At 45.2% G+C, this 25,761-nt stretch overlaps 1 protein-coding gene across 3 annotated transcripts in view; it reads right to left on the minus strand.

Annotated features, from left to right (window-relative positions):
• The window catches only part of tmem65 (transmembrane protein 65), a 92,011-nt gene that overhangs the window by 8,116 nt on the left and 58,134 nt on the right, over positions 1-25,761 (minus strand). For 2 of the 3 annotated variants that reach the window (XM_085993524.1, XM_085993525.1), the window contains 2 exons: positions 14,218-14,260; positions 11,044-11,149 (listed from right to left, as the gene is read on the minus strand). In XM_085993524.1, coding sequence (XP_085849650.1) covers positions 11,044-11,149; positions 14,218-14,260 — 149 coding nt within the window. Of the gene's footprint in view, positions 1-9,817; positions 9,899-11,043; positions 11,150-14,217; positions 14,261-25,761 lie in introns of all 3 variants that reach the window. The other variant, XR_015079085.1, reaches the window with a different exon arrangement.

Consider the following 25,761-nt stretch of genomic DNA (forward strand, 5'->3'; position numbering starts at 1 on the left):
AATCAGACAAAAATCAACGTCAAGGGAGATATTAGGGGAGGCAAGGAATGGATCCCCATGACAGTGTTAAAGGAGGAGAGGGAGGTGGCGAGGTATGTGAGGGAATTTCAGAGCCTAGTTCCTAGAGGGACGAAGACATGGCTGTCAATGGTGGGGGCGGGAGAACAGGAGGCCAGATTTGGATAAAAAAAAGCAGAGTTCTGTGAGGTTTGTAGGGTTGGAGAAGCCAAGGTGAAGTTGGGAGGGGCAAGACCTTGAAGGGATTTAAACACAAGGATGAGCATTTTAAATGAGTCCTCAAGGGACTGCAAGCCATTGTTGGACAGCTTTTTCACAGACACTGACCCCAATTACACCTCAGTACCCATTTCCTAAATTCATTTATACCTCACAGTGCCCGGCCCCTCACCCCAGTTAAAATTTGCAGCACGCAGCCACTGACGCAATTACACCTCGCAGTATCCAGCCATTAAACCCACTTAAAAACTCAGTACTCAGGGACTACCCTCAATTTAACATGAGAGTACCCATCCCCTGACCCCACCAACCCCAATTAAAACTCACAGGACCCAACTGCTGACACCAGTTACTCTTCACATGGCCCAGACCTTGACTGTGATCATAACTTTACCCACTGACCCCAATTAGACCTCACAGTATTCAGTCCTGACCCCTATTACAGCTCTCAGTTTGCAGCACAAGTTCAGCTAAATCTCAGTATCCAGCCACTGACTCCAATTAGACCTCACTCTCAGTACCCAGCTCCCGGCCACAATTATACCCAACAGTACCTACTGACACCAATTAGACATCAGTATCCAGCCAGTTCCTCCAATCATTGGAACAGGAGGAGGCCATTCAGCCCCTTGAGCCTGTTCTGCCATTCTATTAGCTCACGGCTGCTCTGTACTTCAACTCCATTTACCCGCCTTTGATCCATATCAATAATAACTTGCATTTATATCGTGCCTTTAATCTAGTAAAACGTCACAAGGCGCTTCACAGGAGCGTTATCAAACAAAATCTGACACCAAACTATGCAAGAAGATATTCGGACAGATGACCAAAAGCTTGGTTTTAAGGAGCGGGACATAGAGAGGCGGAGAAGCTTAGGGAGGGAATTCCAGAGCCTGGGGCCCAGGCAGATGAAGGCACAATGGTGGAGCGATAAAAAATGGGAATGCGCAAAGGCCGGAATTGGAGGAGTGCAGAGATCTCAGAGGGTTGTAGGGCTGGAGAAGGTTACAAAGATAGGGAGGGGCGAGGTCATGGTGGGATTTGAAAACAAGGATGAGAATTTTAAAATCGAAGCATTGCCAGACCAGGAGTTAAAGTAGGTCAGTGAGCATAGGGGTGAAAGGTGATCTGGACTTGACGCGAGTTAGGATACAGGCAGCAGAGTTTTGGATGCGTTCAAGCTTTTGGAGGGTGGAAGATAGGTAGCCAACCAGGAGAGTGTTAGTCAAGTCTAGAGGAAACAAAGGCATGGATGAAGGTTTCAGCAGCGCATGAGCTGAGGCAGGGGCGGAGACGAGCAATGTTATGGAGGTGGAAGTAGGTAGTCTTGGTGATGGAGCAGATATATGGTCGGAAGCAAATAGGACATGCAAGGTTGCAAACCGTCTGGTTCAGCCTTAGACAGTAACCAGGGAGAGGGATTGAGTTGGTGGCTACTGACCCCAATTATACCCTTCAGTACCCAGATACTGACCCCAATTATATCCCTCAGTACCCAGATACTGACCCCAATTATACCCTTCAGTACCCAGATACTGACCCCAATTATATCCCTCAGTACCCAGATACTGACCCCAATTATACCCTTCAGTACCCAGATACTGACCCCAATTATATCCCTCAATACCCAGATACTGACCCCAATTATATCCCTCAGTCCCCAGATACTGACTCCAATTATATCCCTCAGTACCCAGATACTGACCCCAATTATATCCCTCAGTACCCAGCCAGACCCCAATTATACTCAGTCCACAGATACTGACCCCAATTATACCCCTCACTACCCAGTCACTGACCCCAATTATACCCCTCACTACCCAGTCACTGGCCCCAATTATACCCCTCACTACCCAATGATACCTCACCAAACCCAGCCAGAGACCCCAATTATACTTCACCGTACCCAGCCACTGACCCCAATTATACCTCACCATACTCAGCCACAGACCCCATTATACCCTCTGTACTGTGATGTATAACTGGGGTCCGATGGCTGAGTACCAAGTCCTGGATGCCAATCATATCTCAGTACACATTCACATGAATTCCTTCCTCTGATTTAATAAGACTCCCTGCTACTACCCCCTTCTGATGCAATCCATCTCATACCACCCTGAATTACTCCAAAAACAGTACAGGAAGAAATTAAAATATTCAAATAAGTTTTTTTTGCTGATGTAAATATTTGAGGTATTTTTAAACCAGTAATTTATTCATTCAGGTGGATTAAAAATGAGTGACATAGTAACAGTTTGCTTTAGAGCTTGTTCAGGCTTTGTAAAGGTTAGGGTAATTTGTCATATTATAGTTAAAGGCGACTGTGTGAGGCAGTTAATCATCCCATAACCTCTGAATCTTGGTTTGAATGAAGCGCTGATGAAACTGGAAGAGACACTTAACATTTAGCAGCATTAGCAGGAGAACTCTCCTGAGTGCAAGTTTAGTCAATCTTAAATTGAATTCCCAGAGAACATGTGCACAGGAGAAAACATAACTTCACCCCAAGTAGGCAATCTCAAAGATGTTGCAAGGAGTGAGAAATTGTGAGAAATGGGAAGCCTTACTGGTGAGGTGCAACAACAACTAGCATTTATATAGTGCCTTTAAAGTAGTAAAACATCCCAAGGTACTTAACAGGAGTGTTATCAGACAAACTTTTGACACCGAGCCACATAAAGAGATATTAGGACAAGAAGTAGGTTTTAAAGAGCAACTTAAAGAAAGAGAGGTGTAGAGAAGCAGAGGGAATTCCAGAGCTTAGGGCCTCGGCAACTATGTGTGAGGGAGCGACCTGATCAATTTAAACCACTATGTAAGACAGAAAAAGTGTAAAATTATATCCTTCAATGCGACAAGATAAAGGCTGAATAAAGAAATTCCCGGTAACCAGATTTAAAAAAAAATAAACTGAAAGATTAACTATTGCAGTTCAGGACCCCTACCTATAAATGACATCTCAATTCAAGAACACGGATAGCACTAATTTTAGTTTACAGGAACAAAAACTAAAGGACAAAGCTAAAAACCCATCCAGAATGAAGATCAAAAATTGGAATCCAGAGATCAAAAATTGGAATCCTGACATCAAAAATTATCCAATCTCCTGGGTGGGATGGCAAACTTCTTGAGCTTTACTGATCCAATTTAGGTCATCACCTAAACCCCTTGAATAGATTGCAGTCATACTATCACTCCCATCAATCACATTATATGCAAATAGAAAAAATATTAACATGGAGGTGCAAGTTCCATCACTAACTGTGCGCAGTGTGTCATAGAAACATAGAAGATAGGAGCAGGAGATCGGCCCTTCGAGCCTGCTCCACCATTCAATGAGATCATGGCTGATCATCCAAACTCAGTACCCTGTCCCTGCCTTCTCCCCATATCCCTTGATCCCTTTAGCCTTAAGAAATATATCTAACTCCTTCTTGAATATATTTAATGAATTGGCCTCTACTGCCTTCTGTGGTAGAGAATTCCACAGGTTCACCACTCTCTGGGTGAAGAAATTCCTCCTCATCTCTGTCCTAAATGGCTTACCCCTTATCTTTAGACTGTGACCCCGGTTCTGGACTCCCCCGCCATCGGGAACACCCTTCCTGCATCTAGTCTGCCTAGTCCTGTTAGAATTTTATAAGTTTCAATGAGATCCCCTCTCATTCTTCTAAACTGCAGCGAGTATAAGCCCAATCGACCCAATCTCTCCTCATGCATCATTCCTGCCATCCCAGGTATCAGTCTGGTGAATCTTCGCTGCACTCCCTCCATGGCAAGAACATCCTTCCTCAGATAAGGCGACCAAAACTGCACACAATACTCAAGGTGTGGTCTCACCAAGGCCTGTATAACTGCAGCAAGACATCCTTGTTCCTGTACTCGAATCCTCTCGCTACGAAGGCCAACATACCATTTGCCTTCTTAACCGCCTGCTGCACCTGCATGCTTACCTTCAGCAACTGGTGCACAAGGACACCCAGGTCTCGTTGCACTTTCCCCTTCTCCCAATCTATTGCCATTCAGATAATAATCTGCCTTCCTGTTTTTGCCACCAAAGTGGATAACCTCGCATTTATCCACATTATACTGCATCTGCCATACATCTGCCCAATCACCCAACCTGTCCAAATCATACTGGAGTTTCTTGGCATCCTCCTCACAGCACACGCCCACCCAGCTTTGTGTCATCTGCAAACTTGGAGATATTACATCTAGTTCCCTCGTCTAGATCATTTAGATATATTGTGAATAGCTGGGGTCCTAGCACCAATCCCTGCGGTACCCCACTAGTCACTGCCTGCCACTTAGCAAAAAGAGCCGTTTATTCCAACTCTTTGCTTCCTGTCTGCCAGCCAGTTCTCTATCCAAGTCAGTACCTTGCCCCCAATCCCATGTGCCTTAACTTTACACGCTAATCTCTTATGCGGGACCTTATTGATAGCCTTCGGAAAGTCCAAATACACCACATCCACTGGTTCTCCCTTATCTATTCTACCAGTTACATCCTCAAAAAATTCCAGTAGATTAGTCGAGCACGATTTACCTTTTGTAAATCCATGTTGACTTTGTCCGATCCGGTTTTGGAAGATGACCAGCAATACATCTACTATTTCTAGGGCCACTTCCTTAAGTACCCTAGGATGTAGATTATCAGGCCCTGGGGATTTATCGGCCTTCAATCCCGTCAATTTCCTTAACACCATTTCCCTACAAATACTGATTTAATTCAGTTCCTCCCTCTCATTAGACCTTATGTTCCCCGACATCTCTGGGAGGTTATTTGTGTCCTCCTTTGTGAAGACAGAATCAAAGTTTGTATTTAATTGGTCTGCCATTTCTTTGTTCCCCATTATAAATTCCCCTGATTCTGACTGCAAGGGACCTACATTTGACTTCACCAATCTTTTTCTCTCCACATATCTATAGAAGCTTTTACAGTCAGTTTTTATGTTCCCTGTAAGCTTACTCTCATACTCTATTTTCACCCTCTCAATTAATCCCTTTGTCCTCCTTTGCTGAATCCTAAACTGTTCCCAATCCTCAGGTTTGCTGCTTTTTCTGGCCAACATATATGTCCTCTCCTTGGATCTTATGCTATCCCTAATTTCCCTGGTTAGCCACAGTTGAGTCACCTTTTTTGTTTTATTTTTATGCCAAACAGGGATGAACAAATTCTGTAGTTCATCCATGCAATCTTTAAATGTTTGCCATTGCCTATCCACCGTCAACCCTTTAAGTAACATTCCCCAATCCATCCTACCCAACTCGCGCCTCAGACCATCGTAGTTTCCTTTATTTAAATTCAGGACCCTAGTCTCTGAGTCAACTACTTCATTCTCCATCTTAATGAAGAATTCTATCATATTATGATCGCTCCACCCCAAGGGGCCTCACACAACAAGATTGCTAATTAATCCTTTCTCATTACATAATACCCAGTCTAAGATGGCCTGATCTCTAGTTGGTTCCTCGACATATTGGTCCAGGAAACCATCCCGTATACACTCCAGGAATTCCTCCTCCACAGTATTGTTACTAATTTGGTTAGCCATGTAATCCCCTGGGAGAGGCTAAAAACCAGCTAAAAGCAGTGTCCATATATTTATTTATTTTATAAAAAGGCTCCTGACTTTTCAATTTTTTAAAAACTAAATCCATAGCCATTGAAGGCATATTGCCCCAGCTAACACTTTCAAGCCTGGTACTTATTATACAAGTGGCTGGGTTTAGAGAGGGCCACAGAGTAATTCCCCATCTTAGTTACCCAGATAAGCTCAAAGAGCAGGGTCTCTATACTTTAGAAAAGCATAGACTTAGGGATGATTTGATTGAGATTTATACAATAAATGAAGGGACTAGATTGTGTTTGTGTAGACCAATTGTTTCAACTGAATAGGTTAGGGTGGACCAGGGGTCAATCGTACAAGTTATGCAAGGGCAGAACTAGGTTAGATGTTAAGTGGTTCTTCTTTCCCAGAGAACAGCGGACCTCTGGAACATGTTGCTGGCTCGTGCGGTGAAAGCTGATTTGCTGAATTCCTTCAAATGAGAGCTGGACCTGTTTCTGGCTGAGGCAGAGATTACAAGGTACCTATTTCTTGTACGAGGTTATGTTCATCAGGGCCAGGGTGGTCTCCTGGACTAGTTTTCGATTGCCTAACCGGGTCGAAGGGCAACTTTCCAGTTTTTGTTGGCCTCTGCTTTTAGCCTCTCCTAGGCGATTACATGACTCCGGGTGGGGTGGGGAAGTGTATGTAATGATGCACAAGACATCACAACTGTATGGAACAAGCTAGATGGACCAGTAGGTCTTTTCCTGGCTGTATTTTTTCATATATTCGTATGTGCATTGACTATATTGGCAATTTAGGTTACCTTCAACACTTCACAAAATGATCCTATCACATACTAATCTATATTCAAGAAAGATTTAAGAAAATTCTGAGGACTAAGTTGATTAAAATATGTAGACACTATTGTAAGCAGGCTGGAAAATGTGATTTATTTACTGGGCTCTTTTTTGGAAGTCAAAAATCTAATAGAACAAAAATCAATAGGTGTCTTGCCCCACGTCGCTGAAACAGTAGATCTTCAGACATTGCTATCAAGATCGTCATTAGAAAAGGCTCATTGAACTTTCTTTTTTAGAAAAAGTGTGGAATAAATTAATCGTATTGGGGAAAAATCTCTGACAAATGTGCATGATGCAGGTTAAACACTAACTCAAAAGAACGTCCACAGACAGACACCTAACCTTTTCTAGATCTTAAATATTTAGACAATACTGTATCATGAAATATTCAAAGTGAAAATGGAATAGCATAATGTTGGATCAGGAAGCAAAACCTTAAAAAATCAAAGCGGGACTTCATTGTCTTTAAAATAAGAAAAAAAAGCTACTCTGAAGGTTTCAATCCAAATATGCTTTGAAATTACCAACACAGCTCAGTGTCAGCCAATCCAAACAGTGACCATACAGAAAGAACTGCTCCGCTTTGTCAGTAAAATCTCAAAATTTAGCCATTCTGCCAACAAACCCTTGCAGTAGAATAAAGAGTATTCCAGCCGTGATCTAAATTTCAGTCATGTTCAGCAGTGCCACGCATTGTGCTGCAGTTTTATAGCGTTACTAAAGCAATCATGCTGATTTGTGGAAGCTATACTATTTTCAATGCAGCGGGTGCTGGAAAGGGGGGGAAAAAAAGCAGGAGTCTATGCGATGGAAACCAGGAAGGGTACTTGTACGATGTGAATTTAAACAACTGGTGCCCAAGATTTACTTTTGGTGTGTTAGTTGGTACGTGAATCTCTTCACAAGCATAGGGGCATTTTTCTAATTATTTCCCTCAAGGCTATGAATCGTACTGGGGCACAGTTGAGCCTAGAAAAGGAGTCTTGACAGGCCATTTGATGGTGTGATGCAGCATAACTAAGCATGACATCATCAGACGTCCAGCAGACACATTCCATACACAGCTAGACAACAGTCAACAAGAGGGATTCTGGCTCTCTCTTTTCCCCTTCCTGGTCTGGAAAGACAGAAGCCAATTATAGCATAGGTTCTAAAAGAGGTGGGTAGAGAGATAGTTGGTTGTGATCTTCCAAAATTCCCTAGATTCTGGAACAGTCCCAGTGGATTGGAAGATAGCAAATGTAACACCACTATTCAAGAAAGTAGGCAGAGAAAAAAAGGGAACTACAGGCCAGTTAGCCGGACAGCAGTCATCAGGAAAATGCTGGAATCCATTATTAAGGAAGCGATAATAGGGCACTTGAAAATCATAATACGAATAGGCAGAGTCAACATGGTTTTATGAAAGGGAAACCGTGTTTGACAAATCTATTAGAGTTTTTTGAGGATGTAACGAGCAGGGTAGATAAAGGGGAACCAGTGGATGTAGTATATTTGGATTTTCAAAAGGCATTCGATAAGGTGCCACATGAAAGGTTGTTATACAAGATAAGGGCTCATGGAGGTTAGAGGATTGGTTAAAGGACAGAAAAAAAGAGAATAGGAATAAACAGCTCATTTTCAGGTTGGCAGGCTATAACTAGTGGGGTGCTGCAAGGATCCGTGCTGGGGTCTCAGCTATTTACAATCTATATTAATGACCTAGATGAAGGGACCGAGTGTAATGTATCCAAGTTTGTTGACGATATATTTATAGTTGGGAAAGTAAGCTGCGAGGAGGACAAAAGAGTCTGCAAAGGGATATAGACAGGTTAAGTGAGTGGGCAATAAGGTGGCAGATGGAATATAATGTGGGGAAATGAGGTTATTCACTTTGCTAGGAATAATAGAAAAACAGAATATTTTTAAATGATGGTGTCCTTGTACACGAAACACAAAGTTAACATGCAAATACAGCAAGCAATTAGGGAGACAAATTGTATGTTATTTTGGCCTTTATTGCAAGAGGGTTGGAGTATAAGAGTAAGGAAGTCTTGGTACAATTGTACAGGGCCTTGGTGAGACCACACCTGGAGTACTGGGCAGTTTTTGTCTCCTTATCTGAGGAAGGAAATACTTTCCTTAGGAGGTGCAACAAAGGTTCACTAGATTGATTCCTGGGATGAGAGGGTTGTCCTAGGAGGAGAGATTGAGCCTATACTCTCTGGAGTTTAGAAGAATGAGGGGTGATCTCATGACATATGAGGAGAGATTGTGTCGATTGGGCTTATACTCACTGGAGTTTAGAAGATTGAGAGGGGATCTCATCGAAACCTATAAAATTCTGTCAGGCCTGGACAGACTAGATGCAGGAAGGATGTTTCTGATGGCTGGGGAGTCCAGAACCAGGGGTCATAATCTAAGGATAAGGTGTAAGCCATTTAGGACTGAAATGAGGAGGAATTTCTTCACCCAGAGAGTGGTGAACCTGTGGAATTCTCTGCCACAGAGGGCGGTGGAGGCCAGTTCATTAAATATATTCAAGAAAGAGTTGGATATATTTCTTAAGGCTAAAGGGATCTGGGGAGAAGGCAGGGACAGGGTACTGAATTTGGATGATCAGCCATGATCTCATTGAATGGCGGAGCAGGCTCGAAGGGCCGAATGGCCTACTCCTGCTCCTATCTTCTATGTTTCATTGAAACATTTAAGATTCTGAGAGGGCTTGACAGAGTAGATGCCGAGAGGTTGTTTTTCCTGGCTGGAGAGTCTAGAACTAGGGGGCATAGTCTCAGGATAAGGGGTTAGCCATTTAGGACAGAGAGGAAGCAAAACTTCTTCACTGTGCAGGCTCAGTCGTTGAGTATATTCAAAGCTGACAGATTTTTGAACTCTAAGGGAAATGGGGATCGGGTGGGAAAGTGGAGTTGAGATCAAAGATCAGCCATGATCTTACTGAATGGTGGAGCAGACTCTAGGGGCCATATGGCCTACTCCTGTTCCTATTTATGTTCTTATGTATATTTATAAAATTCTACCAAAGAAAATGTGCCATACAGCCACTATGACAGTTCCTCACCCAATCCTAAAAGTACCCCCCAAAAAAAGTTAGACACAAGCATAAACTTACCCTCCCATTTTCCAATTACCCAGATAATTTTTCCTTTGACAACACGATGCACTCACCAGCACTCATGCAAATCACCATGCTTGGGTACACTCTTCGTATTACTCATGGCCTGAATCGGCCTAGCCAAACCAACCTGGCTGAGGACCAACAAACATATGTGAGAAAGCACATTATGTACATAGTTTCATTCAGTTCTGGGCACCGCACCTCAGGAAGGATATATTGGCCTTGGAGCAGGTGCAGCGCAGATTCACCAGAATGATACTGAGGCTAAAAGGGTTAAATGATGAGGACAAGTTGCACAGACTAGGCTTGTATTCCCTTGAATATACATGATGATTAAGGAGTGATCAAATTGAAGTGTTTAAGATGATTAAAAGATTTGGGGCAGATAGAGAGAAACTATTTCCTCTGGGGTGGAAAAGAGTCCAGAACAAGAGGGCATAACCTTAAAATTAGAGCTCGGCCATTCAGGGGTGATGTCAGGAAGCACTTCTTCACACAAAGGATTGTGGAAATCTGGAACTCTCCCCAAAAAGCTGTTGAGGCTAGGGGGGTCCATTGAAAATTTCATTACTGAGATGAATAGATTTTTGTTAGGCAAGGTTATTAAGGGATATGAAACCAAGGTGGGTAAATGGAAACGAGATACAGATCAGCCATGATCTAATTGAATGGCGGAACAGGCTCAAGGGACTGAATGACCTTCCTGTTCCTATTAATATCTCTCTTGGCTGCCTGTTGCAAATAGACAAAAATGAAATGTCAGAGTGCATCCAGACCCTACCACCTCATGGCCTGACACTTGCAGTCTCTCTTTCTTGCCCCTTGGAGGAAAACAAACAAACATCTGGCCAGATAACTTAAATCTGAATAGGATAGTCAAATTATATAATTGTGTTTTTCCCCCTCAATCAAAAAAAGTGTCTCCAGTTACAAGGTAAGTGGTTAACAAGGTATAATTAGGAAATAGCTTTTCCTTATTGAATGAGCACAAGCTTCAACAGCAGCATCATTTATTAAGATCTAATTTATCTCAATATAGCCTATCCATCTGCTACTCAAGGGAACCAATTCAACTAAATTCTTTTGTGCAAGCTGTAACAAGGAGTCCAACACCTATCTGCTTACTTATCCTTTTAAATTGATGCAAGTGAACAAGGGTTTGCACGGCTCCCTATGTAGGAGGTAGGCCACTGAGACATTTGCAATCAGGAAACAAGGAAGCGAGAAGGAGAGAATGTGGGAGAGGAGGCAGGAACATCTAAAAACAAATACTCACCAGCTGCGAGCTAAGTCGAGTTTGCCACATATCAGCTTGTTTTGGGTTTAGATCAGGACTTGGCAGACCCAGTCTAGATGCTAGAGCCTCCACATACCCCGCAAGTCTGAAAACATTGTTAAAAATAAAATCAATTTGTAACATTTGCATGCCGAGTTGTCATTGACCTGCAGGCATCTGTAAGGACTGCTATTGTTCAGAAGACCCAGGGGGTTCCGACTCCATCTGGTCCACACGGTGCTGCACTGTTGAGTCAGGTCAGACTTAATGCTTCATTAAAGAGTTTAAACTGTAATACTCCGTTGTCCTGCAATTTATTATTATTTTTGTACAAAGTGTGCAAAACAAGACACAATTTACATTAGATTTGCCACACACTAATTCATAATGGTCGCATATATTCGAGAAAAGAATGCAGCAGGCAACCAGCTTGCAGGAGTCGGCTAATGTGCTGTAAATTAGGCACATGTATGCATGCAACAGCACACAGGAATGATCATGCTTCCGACGTCTTGTTTGAAGTATTCACTCCAACCAAGATGATTGGAAGAGGCTTTGAAACAGATTAGATACTGTACTAATACCACAAAAATGCATTTTTCCAGTATAACTGAAGCTCAATTCCACATTGCTTACATCAGTTTACTGGCAGCATGAATCATTTGTACTTGTAGGCTTCAATGCAGTTCACAACTAAGCCTTGCATTCATGTACTAATTACAGCATTCTTGCAAGTCACATATTAGTCAGCAAATGGGATTGCAAGGTATAAATATTCCAGTTTGAAAATCATAAGTGAAAAGGGTAAGACATTACTTAATTTTACAAAAAATTAAGATTTTATTCAAGTGAACGCATATGTACGAAGGCAAGGTGATTCCTGAGGAACCTAATCAGCACTTGGAGAAGTGAATGTGTCAGGTTTCTTCCCTACCCCGCCCCCCCATGTGTTTCCACCCCCCCCCCGTGTTTCCACCCCTCCCCGCCTCCATGTGTTTCCACCCCCCCGCCCCCATGTGTTTCCACCCCCCCCGCCCGCCATGTGTTTCCACCCCCCCGCCCCATGTGTTTCCACCCCCCCCGATGTGTTTCCAACTGCCTGCCCCCATGTGTTTCCACCCCCCCCCCCGATGTGTTTCCAACTGCCCCCCCATGTTTCCACCCCCCCCGCCCCCATATGTTTCCACCCCCGCCCCAGGTCACATATACCCTTGGGGAAAGAATGCTCCTAAGCCTCTAGAGCATGTTCTAAATTAGGCAAAAAGATTCATGCAACAGCACACAGGGATGATTGTGCTTCCGACAGCAGGAAGATGAGCTCATACGAGGGGTCAGACCAATGCTCTAAACTGATGTGCCCCTTCCCAATAAAGTGCCAATGTGCTGCACCACTATTCAACTGATCACAAATAAAACTGTGTTTTAAGCTCAATACAGCAAGAGAATATAGGTATGGCACACATTTAAATTTAGTTGGTGAATATACCAAGCTTCCATACAGCTTCACCTCAATCTAAAGATCATGATACAAATCAACCCCTAAAATTCCAAACAACCTATCCAATGTCCAAGAGAAACTAATGCTGACGGCTGTACTGGTCCAGTAGCTACATCCATAGGGAGTGCCAATGCAAATCAGAGGGTCAGAGTTCAAATCTAGACCCTTACTCATATTCGCACTTGATAACCACTTCCTCCCAGCCAGGTGACTAGAGGGACACCTGGCTGTGCCAGAGTACTCCACTACCAGAGGAAAGAAAAATCAGTGCACTCACATCTATCCTGCACTGAAAGTCTACTTCCAGTCAACATGGAATCTTAGGCAGCAGATAGATTTTGCGTTAATGCACAGTGGTCACCACTCAGTATCGATGCTAAAGTGGCTGCGCAAATCCGGAGTTGGAACCTGCTCTGAGTTCAGAACACCGGTGCAGGACCTCCCCAAGCAGGGTGTCTCTCGCACCTTTCGGGCTCGACAACCAGATGGAATACACAGTTCCAGTATCGATGTGGCTTAACAAGTGCTCGGGTGGTCCTTTGGATCACCTACGCACTTCTCAAACTTTTGCAGAAAGTTTTTCTTTTCGAAATGTTTTGAGGAAAGTGGATGTTCTCATTTACAGTCTCAACATTACAGGTTTTACTGGTCGAACGTAGAGCTCTGCACAGATATGCAAGCACACATCCAGAGCTCTTTGAGCACGCAGAGGGCGAGTCACAATTGGGCAAATGTAACAACAGGGTTTTGCTGGCTGCACTTCAGTGTAACCATCATCTTACAGCTCAACATTCCACCCACATCACCCTCCTTGTAGAGCAGCATGAAGATCAAGAGGCTTACACACAGAAAATATTAATCATTTATCCAGGAGATTTAAAAAAACAAAATCCAATGGCTACATGCACTGAATTGCATTATCTTTAAAACAAAAACCGGTGTAGTTAACAGTCTGTAAATAACGTGGAATAGATTTAGACAGTGAAATCTCCATTTCTGAATCAGTTACTGTAGATCACGATCACAGAATCAGATCGTGTGTCTTTACTATATATAGTGACATCCTGTTGCTGGTGGCCAAAAAATAAATAATTTGGAGTAAGAGTTGTTACTAGAAACGTACAGGACTGGAAAAGGTCATTTTGATGCATGTAGCCAGTTCAAAAACAGAATACACTGTTTACTATCTAAATCCTTCAGTTGCTGCTATCCAGATACCTGTCCAGCTATAAAGGCTACTGTTGTACAACAACTTGCTTTTAACGCAGATAGCATCTCAAGGTGCTTCAATCACACTTCTTGCCATTATGAGCACAGATGCCTGGGAATAGTTTGTCCACCAACTCACTATGGCAGAGACTGGTATAGCAAAAAATATGCATGTCTTGATCAAAAAATTAAATGACCCAATATCTAAGTAGAATGGCTGATTTACACTAAAGTTAACAATCTGATAAAAATGAACGGATGGCCATAGTGCAACCACTTGTTAACTCAACAGCACCAGAAATGTCATACTGCTTATTTTTTTGTAAAAAACATGTCCTCAAGCTGGATGCAGTGCTAGCAAGGAACCACATCACACTGATAGGAAATGAAGTATTTTGTATTTCTAATATTTCCCCAGTGTTCAGTCCTCGTGTTTATAACTATTCAAGTACTTAAGATATACTTACCCCAGGCCAGCCACATCAGACACAAGGTTGCCAAGTGCTGCAGCTGTTTTGTTGAAAAGGCAAAAAGAAGGAATCAGTTGAAATAATAACACAAATCTTTAAGAAATGGGGCCTGCTCTTTGAAATAATTAGATTGCTCAGCTTTATTTCTCTCATGGCATGTCCTCTGCTGAAGGCTCGACTCTGAGGTATAGTCAATCCCCTATACCTCAGAGTGGCCACTCTTGATATGCGAGTAGGCTATGTGACAATCAGGACCAGCGGAGCCGAGCCAAACTCCATTCTCTACCAACATTTAAATGTATGCACACACTGCAGCAAGGGTCACTGGAAAGCAATTACAAGCAGAACCCCGGTTGACTTCTCACCTCACTGGTCTCGAGAAACGGAGACCAATTGTAGGATCCCTACCACTGCCTAGCTGTGATGAGCTACCTCAGCACATATTGGGAACTGAACCTGGGACTTTTAATGGCTTTACTAACACTCACTGGGGGAGTGCAGAATTGTTTACCATGGCTCAGGTTCACCAATTTGTGAATTCAACATAATTAAAGACAAGGAGAGAGAGTGGGCCATTGTCACAACATTAAAATGTTCTGCATACATGGCAATCTTGGAAACTAGCAGAAATTGGTGAGTAGCTTCAAATAAAAAGCTGATATTCAAGAATGGCTTTTGCGTTTGAAAACCAGTGGTTACATGGACTTTGTACCTTGAGCAGGAAGTATACATGACATCCCTTCACTTGTATTGCAGGGGAAAAACTACGCGTACATGAAAGCCCAAAGAGGGTAATCTGAAGGCACCAAACCATCAGTGCATTTTAAAGGGTTTTCAGGGCATGCTCCTCCAGAAAAATATTGCATTTTTATATTAAAAATTATACATCCGGGTTAATTTTAAGCACTTTTAGACTAGACAATTACCCAAACATTATCCGAGTAGTCAGTCAGTCATTCTTGCATCCAACTCCCCTGCCCATCGCCCCAGGTCACAAAGGCATTCAAACCCCCTCTATCCCCAGTTCACAGACACAATGTATCTCACCCTACCCCCCATCCTTCCAGAGACATGCTCCTCTCCAATCCTCCCAATTCATTTCGACTCTTCTTCCACTCCTTTGTCAACTCAACCTGGCACACTGCTTCCCCCCTGACTAATTTAACCTGGTACTCTTTACAGTTCAGGTTGGCACCCCCTCAGCTCATGTTGGCACTCTACTTCCTTCCCCACCCCAAAGCTCCATCCTAACTTCTTCCTCTTTCTTCCCACCCATCTGTTACCATTTACTTCCCCCTTCATTACCATTCATTTTCTTCTGTTGCCATCCACTCCTCTTCAACAATCATTCCCCTCCCTCTCCATCCTTTTCCCTTCTTGCCATACACCCGCCCCCCCACCCCTTCTCAAGACAGTTCCTGCTTACAATATACAAAAGGTTGCAACCCAAGCTGGAAGCACAGCTGAGCAGCGGAACCTGGCTGCAGTGATGTGCGTCAGCAAATGCTAGCAAAATGACCACACTCAAAAAATGCGGACACTTGGCAAGTATGCATACTATGTTCCAGTAGTTGCATCAGGATTATATAAAAAGTGCAAATACATAACTCCTGGAAATATTTTCAGAGCTACAATGGCGCCAAATGCATGAATTCTTCGTTCTCGTATCAGTGCCAATCACTCATCTTCTTCCGTTTTGCACCCCCCAAAGCATTACATCAACACAGCTAGCCACTGCTCCGCAAGCAGCAAGTCATTACACAAACTGAGCCAGTGCTTGTGGAAACAAATTCCCGTCCTGGCAATATTTTTAATTAGGCTATCAGAACCATGAAAAAGCACCATTTTTGTGTCAGGATATATGGTGTAAACAGACGATATGCATGGACGAGTGGCTAACAGAAGATAAGCCGAACAATGGTAATCTATAAATGGGCTATTTTGTTGCCAACAGCTGGCCCTGAACACATAAATTATTAATTTTGAAACTTTCAGTTCAACAGATGAACAGAGGCTGCAGAGCGAGATACTCAATGTGCCCAAAATTCACTGAAAAACCAGGCAAACATTAAAACCAACATAGCGCATGCCAAAAGTGGCGGGGGGGGGGGGGGGGCGGGGGAGGGTCAAAAATAAAAATCAAACCACTCTTTCCATGACAGTTTCAGTGAAAATCCAACACTTCTTCTTAGGCAGTCCCTCGGAACCGACGAGGACTTGCTTCCACATTAAAAATGAGTTCTCAGGTGACTGGCGAGTCCAATGCGGGACCTAGAGTCTCCGTCACAGGTGGGGCAGACGGTGGGTGGGGTGCTTGGGTTGACATGCGCTCCTTGCGCTTGGCTTCCGCTTGCTCCCAGCGAAGAGACTCGAGGTATTCGGCGCCTTCCCGGATGCTTCTCCGCCACTTTGTGTGGTCTTGGGCCGGGGATTCCCAGGTGTCGGTGGGGATGTTGCACTTTTTCCAAGGAGGCTTGGAGGGTGTCCTTGAAGCGTTTCCTCTGCCCACCTGGGGCTCTCTTGCCATGTCGGAGCTCCGAGTAGAGCACTTGTTTTGGGAGTCTCGTATCAGGCATGCAGACGATATGGCCCGTCCATTGGAGCTGATCGAGCATGGTCAAAGCTTCGATGCTGGGGATGTTGGCCTGAGCGAGAACACTGACGTTGGTGCGCCTATCCTGCCAATGGATTTGCAGGATTTTGCGGAGGCAGCGTTGGTGATACATCTCCAGTGCTTTGAGGTACCTGCTGTACATGGTCCATGTCTCTGAGGCATACAGGAGGGCAGGTATTACTACTGCTCTGTAGACCATGAGCTTGGTGCCGGGTTTGAGGTCCTGGTCTTCAAACACTCTCTTCCTCAGGCGACCGAAGGCTGCACTGGCACACTGAAGGCGATGTTGGACTTCATCATCAACATCTGCCCTTGTTGAAAGTAGGCTCCCCGTTGTCCAAGGCCTTGTCGTGGATCGGGGGGCAGCACTGTGTGGCGGGGGCAGGTTGGTCGAGGACCTTTGTCGTACGGATGAGTCATAGAGTCATAGAGTTTTACAGCACAGAAAGAGGCCCTTCGGCCCATCGTGTCCGCGCCGCCCATCCATCCCTGTCCTGCCTAATCCCATTTTCCAGCATTTGGTCCATAGCCTTGTATGCAATGGCATTTCAAGTGCTCATCCAAATGCTTCTTGAATGTTGTGAGGGTTCCTGCCTCTACCACCCTTTCAGGCAGTGAGTTCCAGACTCCAACCACCCTCCCTCTGGGTGAAAATGTTCCTCCTCAAATCCCCTCTAAATCTCCTGCCCCTTACCCTGAATCTATGCCCCCTTGTTATTGACCCCCCTACTAAGGGGAAAAGTTCCTCTTTATCTACCCTATCTATGCCCCTCATCATTTTGTACACCTCAATCAGGTCCCCCCTCAGCCTTCTTTGCTCCAAGGAAAACAACCCCAGCTTGTTTAGTCTTTCTTCATAGCTGAGGCGCTCCATCCCAGGTAACATCCTGGTGAATCTTCTCTGCACCCTCTCCAAAGCAATCACATCCTTCCTATAGTGAGGCGACCAGAACTGCACACAGTACTCCAGCTGTGGCCTCACCAGCGTTTTGTACAGCTCCATCATAACCTCCCTGCTCTTATATTCTATGCCTCGGCTAATGAAGGCAAGTATCCCATATGCCTTTTTAACCACCTTGTCTACCTGTTCCGCTGCCTTCAGAGATCTATGTACATGTACCCCAAGGTCCCTCTGAACTTCCTAGGGTCCTACCACTCATTGTGTATTCCCTTGCCTTATTTGTCCGTCCAAAATGCATCACCTCGCACTTTTCAGGGTTAAATTCCATTTGCCACTTTTCCGCCCATCTGACCAACCCGTTTATATCGTCCTGTAGCCTGAGGCTTTCCTCCTCGCAATTTACCACCCCACCAATTTTCGTGTCATCTGCGAACTTACTGATCATACCTTTTACATTCTCATCCAAATCATTTATGTAGATCACAAACAACAAGGGACCCAGCACCGATCCCTGAGGTACCCCACTGGACACAGGCTTCCAGTCACAAAAGCATCCTTCGACCATCACCCTCTGCCTCCTGCCACTCAGCCAGTTTAGGATCCAACGCGCCAAGGCACCCTGGATCCCATGGGCTCTTACCTTCTTGACCAGTCTCCTATGCGGGACTTTGTCAAAAGCTTTACTGAAGTCCATGTAAACCACATCCACAGCATTTCCCTCATCCACCCCCCTAGTCACCCCCTCGAAAAATTCAATCAGATTTGTCAGACATGATTTACCCTTGACAAAGCCATGCTGACTATCCCCGATTAATCCTTGCCTCTCCAAGTGGAGACTAATTTTGTCCCTCAGAATTTTTTCCAATAATTTCCCTACCACAGATGTTAGGCTCACTGGCCTGTAATTCCCTGGTTTATCCCTGCTACCCTTCTTGTATAATGGTACTACATTAGCTGTTCTCCAGTCCTCTGGTACATCCCCTGTGGCCAGAGAGGTTCTGAAAATTTGTGTCAGAGCCCCTGCAATCTCCTCCTTTGCCTCCCACAGCAGCCTGGGATACATCTCGTCCGGGCCTGGGGATTTATCCACTTTTTGGCCTGCTAAAACCGCTAGCACCTCCTCCCTCTCGATGCTAATATGTTCAAGTATGTCACAGTCCCCTTGCCCGATTTCTATGTCTGCATCGTCTTTCTCCATAGTGAACACAGATGCAAAAAATTCATTTAAAACCCCGCCTACATCATCTGGCTCTACACGCAGATTGCCACTTTGGTCCCTAATGGGCCCTACCCTTTCCCTGGTTATCCTCTTGCCCTTAATATACTTATAAAACATCTTAGGATTTTCCTTTATTTTGCTCGCCAGTGTTATTTCATGGCCCCTCCTCGCCCTCCTAATTTCTTTTTTAAGTATGCCCCTGCACTTTTTATACTCCTCTAGGGCTTCTTCCGTCTTTAGTCTTTTGTAACTGCCAAAAGCCCCCCTTTTATTTCTAATGCATTTTTGTATATCCCTTGTCATCCAAGGTTCCCTTTGCTTGTTGGTCCCACCCTTGACCTTTACGGGAACATGTTGGCGTTGTACTCTCTCTATTTCCCTTCTGAAAGTCTCCCACTGTTTTGATGTGGATTTTCCTATAAGTAGCTGCTCCCAGTCCACTTTGGCCAGATCCTGCCTTATCATATTAAAATCGGCCTTCCCCCAATTTAGAACCCTTATTTCCGGGCCGTCTTTGTCTTTTTCCATGACAACCTTAAATCTCACCGAATTATGGTCACTGTCGCCAAAATGCTCTCCTACTGACACTTCCACCACTTGCCCGGCTACATTCCCCAGAATTAGGTGCAGTATCGCCCCCTCTCTTGTAGAACTTTCTACATGTTGGCTCAAAAAGCTCTCCTGGATGCACTTTAAGAATTCTGCACCCTCTAAGCCTTTCACACTCTGACTATCCCAATTTATATTGGGGAAGTTGAAATCCCCCACTATTATTACCCTATTATTTTCGCACTTTTCTGAGATTTGCCTACATATCTGTTCCTCTATCTCCCCCTGACTGTTTGGGGGCCTATAGTACACTCCCAGCAAAGTGCTTGCCCCCCTTTTTGTTTTTAAGTTCTACCCATATGGCCTCATTAGAGGAACCCGCTAATATGTCATCCCTCCTTACAGCAGTAATTGACTCCTTAATTAATATTGCAACACCCCCTCCCCTTTTACACCCCCCTCTGTCTCGCCTGAAGATTCTATACCCCGGAATATTGAGCTGCCAGTCCGGACCCTCCCTCAACCATGTCTCCGTGATAGCAACAATATCGTACTCCCATGTGTTCAACAACAACTTCAGTTCGTCCACCTTATTTGCAAGACTCCTTGCATTAAAATAAATGCCTTCCAGCCCTGCCATATTCCCTTTTGCCTTCACATATTTGCTCTGCCTTGTTTTTTTCTCTGTATTTGGCTGTAAATCACCCCCTGCTATAGCTCCACTCTGTACCCCATCCCCCTGCCAAGTTAGTTTAAACCCCCCCCAACAGTGCTAGCAAACCTCCCCGCTAGGATATTGGTTCCCCTCTGGTTCAGGTGTAAACCGTCCGACTTGTACAAGTCCCACCTTTCCCAGAAGCAGACCCAGTGATCCAGGAAACTAAAGCCCTCCCCCCTGCACCATCCCTTTAGCCACGCATTCATCTGTTCTATCTTCCCATTCCTATACTCACTAGCACGTGGATGTTTAGTGTAATGCCTATGCTCTCGTACGCGTCGGGGAAGGTGTTAATGATGGTTTGGAGTTCAACCTCCGAGTGTGCGCAGACGCAAGTGTCGTCTGCATACTGTAATTCGACGACAGAGGAAGACAACCTTGGATGTGGACTGGAGGCGACGGAAGTTGAACAGTTTCCCGTTTGTTCTGCAAACTAGCTCCACTCCAGCGGGGAGCTTACTGAGGGCGAGATGGAGCATTGCAGCAAGGAAGATTGAGAAGAGCGTTGGTGCGATGACACAGCCTTGCTTGACCCCGGTCCGTACGCGAATTGGGTCTGTGGTGGAACCGTTGGTCAGGATCACGGCTTGCATGTTGGCGTGAAGCAGGCGGAGGATGGTGACAAACTTTTGAGGGCAGCCGAATTTGAGGAGAACACTCCATAATCCCTCACGGTTGACCGTGTCAAAGGCCTTTGGGAGGTCAAAGATGGCCATGTACAGCGGTTGGTGCTGTTCCCTGCATTTCTCTTGTAATTGGCGCGCGGTGCCCCTTAGTGGGCGGAATCCGCATTGCGACTCTGGGAGAAGGCGATTGAGGAGGATTCTTGCGATGACTTTCCCTGTGGCAGACTGCAGGGAGATACCTCCAATTACCCCAATCGGACTTGTCACCTTTCTTGAAGATGGTCACAATTACGGCGTCTGAGATCCCCTGGCATGCTCTCCTCCTTCCAGATAAATGAATTCGCGCCAGTAGTACTTCTCCGCTATGCTTTAGTGCCTCGGCAGGGATTCCATCTGCTCCTGAGGCCTTGTTCTTCAGTTGTCGGACAACCTTTTCAACCTCATGCCGGGCTGGGGTTGTGTTGAGGTGGTGGCAGGTAGCATGCTGTGGGATGGAGTCGAGGACACTCGCGTCGAAGACAGAGTCTCGGTTAAGGAGATCTTCGAAGTGCTCCTTCCAGCGGGCACTGACTGCTTCCCTGTTCTTGATGAGTACCTCTCCATTCTTGGCCCGCAGTGGGGTAGGACCATGGGCCGTAGGCGGCCTTGACTGCGCTAAAGAATCCACACAATTCGAGCTCCTGGATCTCCTGGTCGTTCTTGACGAACCAGTCTTGACGTTTCCTGGTCGAGTGACCGAGCGTCTCTTCACAGGTACTGATTATGGAGGCCTTGAGTGCAGACCAGGCGCTGTGGACACTCTGTCTCTGAATCACTGGGAGTCGTCAGGTTGGTTGTGAGGTGCAGGCGGAATAGGGCTTTCTTAGCGGGGTCTTTGAGTGCTCCAGCGTTGATTTTCCTGCGGCATTGTTTCTGTTGCCGCCGCCGCTGTTTTGGGGCTACATTGATGGAGATGACAGAGCAGATTAGGCGGTGGTCTGTCCAGCAGTCGTCAGCTCCAGTCATGGCGTGGGTGATTCGGACGTCCTTGCAGTCCTTCGTTCGGACGATGACGTAGTCCAGCAGATGCCAGTGCTTGGAGCGAGGGTGTTGCCATGAAGCCTTGTACTTGTTTCTCTGACGGAACAAGGTGTTGGTTATGACGAGACCATGTTCTAAGCATTTCATCAGGAGGAGGGCACCATTGGAGTTGGCTTTCTCTACCCCCTCTTTGCCGATCACACCTCCCCAGAGGTTTGTGTCCTTTCCAACTCTGGCGTTAAAGTCGCCAAGGAGGATCAGCTTGTCGCCCGTTGGGACTCGGGACAAGGATTGTTCGAGGCTGGAGTAGAATTCCTCTTTGGTCTCGTCTGTGGCTGCCAGTGTTGGGGCATACGCATCGATGACCTTAGCACACTGGTTCCAGGCTAGGGTGAGTCGGAGTCATGAGGCGCTTGTTTATACCACATGGGGAGTCTCAGACGCCCAACTAGTTCATTTTTTATGGCGAAGTCTATCCCATGGAGGCGCCGTTCTTCAGGTTTGTCTTTCCAGAAGGTGGTGTAGCCACCGCCTTGCTCCTTGAGCTGGCCTTCCCCTGCCCGTCGGGTCTCACTTACACCGGCGATTTCAATGTCGAAACATCTGAGCTCCCGGGCAACGATAGCAGTACGGCGTTCCGGTCTGTCACTGTTGGGGTTGTCCATGAGGGTCTTGACGTTCCAGGTCCCGAACTTCATTTTAAAAGGGTGGAAGATGCCTGTGCGTGAATTCTTTTAATGTGGGGTGGCCGGTGCACACCAGCTACCACACAGTCTTGACAGAGCAAGGTCTTGGTCCAATGGCAAGGGGATCCAAGACAATTGGAGACCAGGCTCTGCTACAACGGTCTAGCACACACCCACAAACATACTGCTACTGTCGTCCTCCCTCCTTCCCACAGGTCCCCTCTGCCTGGCTTTCGTAGAATGCATTGTGGTCCTCCTGACCTCGCTGTTGGCCTGTGCCGCACCTTCCCTGGGCCCCGACCCCGCTGCTGGTCCATGCTGCACCACTCCTGGACCTTGACCTCGCTCTTTGGTCCTGGCCTCGGACACGAGTGATGTTGTCTCTCACAGGATCAAATTAGCACTGATATTCTCGCGATCCCTGGCCCCGAGCTCCACGAGGCACTAGTCCAGTGGAGAAGCGTAGTCTTGATGGCAGAGGGGTCTGGGAATTTGGGAGCTAAGTTTAAGTGAAGAGCCAGTGCTCACTGAGAACAAAGAACAGGCATGGTCAGGGGATGGGCAGTTGGCTCAGGTAACTTTAACCTTGCAGCTTGAACTTACAGTTAGGGATAAAATGCACCCACTATTAGAGCCAGGGGAGCTTAAACAGCAGAAGAGGGGAGACTGGGGGAGAAACAGCAAAAGATGGCAACGGATGGCTAAGGATGGCAAAGGAGCTCCCTAGGGAGTGGTCAGCCCAGGAGCCATCTTGATCCAACAGCAGCTCAGAGGATAGCAAACCTCAAGTGCAAACCCAAAATATATCTTAAATTCACATTCTATCGAAATGACAATCCATTCTAGATCACAGAATCACAGAAACCCCACAGTGCAGATAGAGGCCATTTCGGCCCATCGAGCCTGCACCGACACATATCCCACCCGATCCCCGTAACCCCTACACCAACACATATCACACCCTATCCCCGTAACCCCACATATTTAATCCCCCTAACACTAAGGGTCAATTTTATCATAGCCAATCAACCTAACCCACACATCTTTGGACTGTGGGAGGAAACCGGAGCACCCGGAGGAAACCCACGCAAACACGGGGAGAATGTGCAAACTCCACACAGACAGTCACCCGAGGCCGGATTCGAACCCGGGTCCCTGGCGCTGTGAGGCAACAGTGCTAACCACTATGCCACCGTGCTACTGTCGTCCTCCCTAGATGTTTGCTCTAGTGGAAGAACACTAAACCGTCTATCCCCATTTACAATCAGGCATAACAAGCGTTGGGAGTTGTGGTCCTTTCATAACATGAAAATCCTCTGTGCCCCAGAGGCAGTGTTTTTTTTGGGTGAAACGATTTAGAAGTATGCTATTCAAAACAAATGCCATCATTGTTAAAATTTAACACTTCTTACAAATCATTAAAAAAAAGACATACCCTTAAAATCTATTTACAGCAAAATGACACGGATGTCTGGGATTTGCACTTCAACAAATACCATCTCGCCACTTTCTAGGATTGAAAAGCTTATATAATCCAGATCAGGGAATACTACACCTGCTCTGTGTTTTTAACAGCATCTTCTAACCAGATTCCGAAATCGAAGCGTTACTTGTAGAAAGGCAAAAGGAAAACCAGCAACTCCATTCACCCAAATTTCAATCTGCAATTTCGACCACATCACTAGCTTGTATAAAGACCACTATGTGGCTAATGAACTGAACAAATGAAGTTTACCCAACAGTAGCACCAATAACAAGGCTACATTAATGGGTTTCTCAAAAGCTACTTTTTCTCATTACTGGAAATAGCTTAATAGCAAGAGTTGACTTCACTAAATCTGAAGCTACATACAGTAGTACAAAACCATTTACTTTTCATGCTGTGATTTAGTTACACATTTTGAGAGTTATTTTGCAAGACGGAATAGGTAGTGAAGCATATTTCCTTGTGGATTTACATCAGGAAGTGCTAAACCCACAGCGGAGGAGAAAATTAATTTCTTGACAAATACGGGCTGGCAGACGTACATTTTCCAAGGACACGGGCATGCGTATCTGCAGCCAGAAACTTCAGGCAAAGAATAACTAGAGAGCCCGAGATGTTTGCTTGAGGCCCCAGTTTAAATGGTGCAGAATTTGCCTGTGTAGTTTGGCAGCCGACAGCAACGAAGTCTTGAGCGAACTGAAATATCAACCACCAATAGGTAATGAAAATGCAGCAGAGATGCAACTATTTGTTTGGAGATTAGCTCCTTTGTGAACTACTTAAGGAACACAATATAAAGGGGAAGGAGCCTGTCCAGCTCCTATTTCAGAAACCTAATCATTCTTCATCGGTTTCCTACCACAGAACTATGTCCTGAGCAATCAGGATCCTATCCAATTCCTTGCTAAATGCTACAAGTCACTATTTACTATGCTTGACGACTGCCTAAATTAAAAGTCAATGAATGAGCTCATAAATTACACCTTCCTTTTTAAAGTTCTTTTTGGCAATAACAGTCTGCTCAATGTTCATTATATTGATTCCTTTCATTATGTTTGAAACTTATATCATGGTCTCACCTCATACATCACTTTTGCACTCAGTTCTACATCTCAAGTGTTCCAAACCCAGATACTAAAGCAGCAATGATGATACAGTGAGGTAAGTCAATAGAAGAGTCAAGGCAGTATATATGAGCAATTACAGCAAGATTGTTGTCAAGTTAAATGCACTGCTTCCTGTGCTGCCGGCCATAGGGAGAGAATGTTGAGGAAGAAAAATGAGAGATCGATCTCGAGGGGGAGAAAAAGAGAACACGAGAGAACGTGAGAGGGAAATGTACTTATATAGAACCTGTTGCACCTCAGGATATCCCAAAGCACTTCACAGCCAATGAATTGCTTTTGAGTGTTGATTGTTACCCATCAGCCAACCTGAACACAGCAAAGTTCCATAAACAGCAATGAGACAAATGATTAATCTGTTTTGATCGTGTTGGTTGAGGGATAAATGTTGGCCAGGAGAATTCCTCCAAATGTTAGATGACACCGTAGAACTCCGAAGTTGCCGATTTGAGACTTGAGCTACAAAAGTCAAGTGCTCCAGAAGACCAGGATGCCTTTTACCCATCACTTCACTTGCCCATTGTTTTTGCAACACCTGTGAAAGCATTCTACCTAAACCAGATTTGTTTTCCCTGATGGGCAGTTAGAAGTCCACTTC

Source organism: Somniosus microcephalus, chromosome 7 (assembly GCF_052327205.1).
Source record: "Somniosus microcephalus isolate GS21.2 chromosome 7, FLI_Smic_1.0, whole genome shotgun sequence".
NCBI classification, from domain to species: Eukaryota; Metazoa; Chordata; class Chondrichthyes; order Squaliformes; family Somniosidae; genus Somniosus; species Somniosus microcephalus.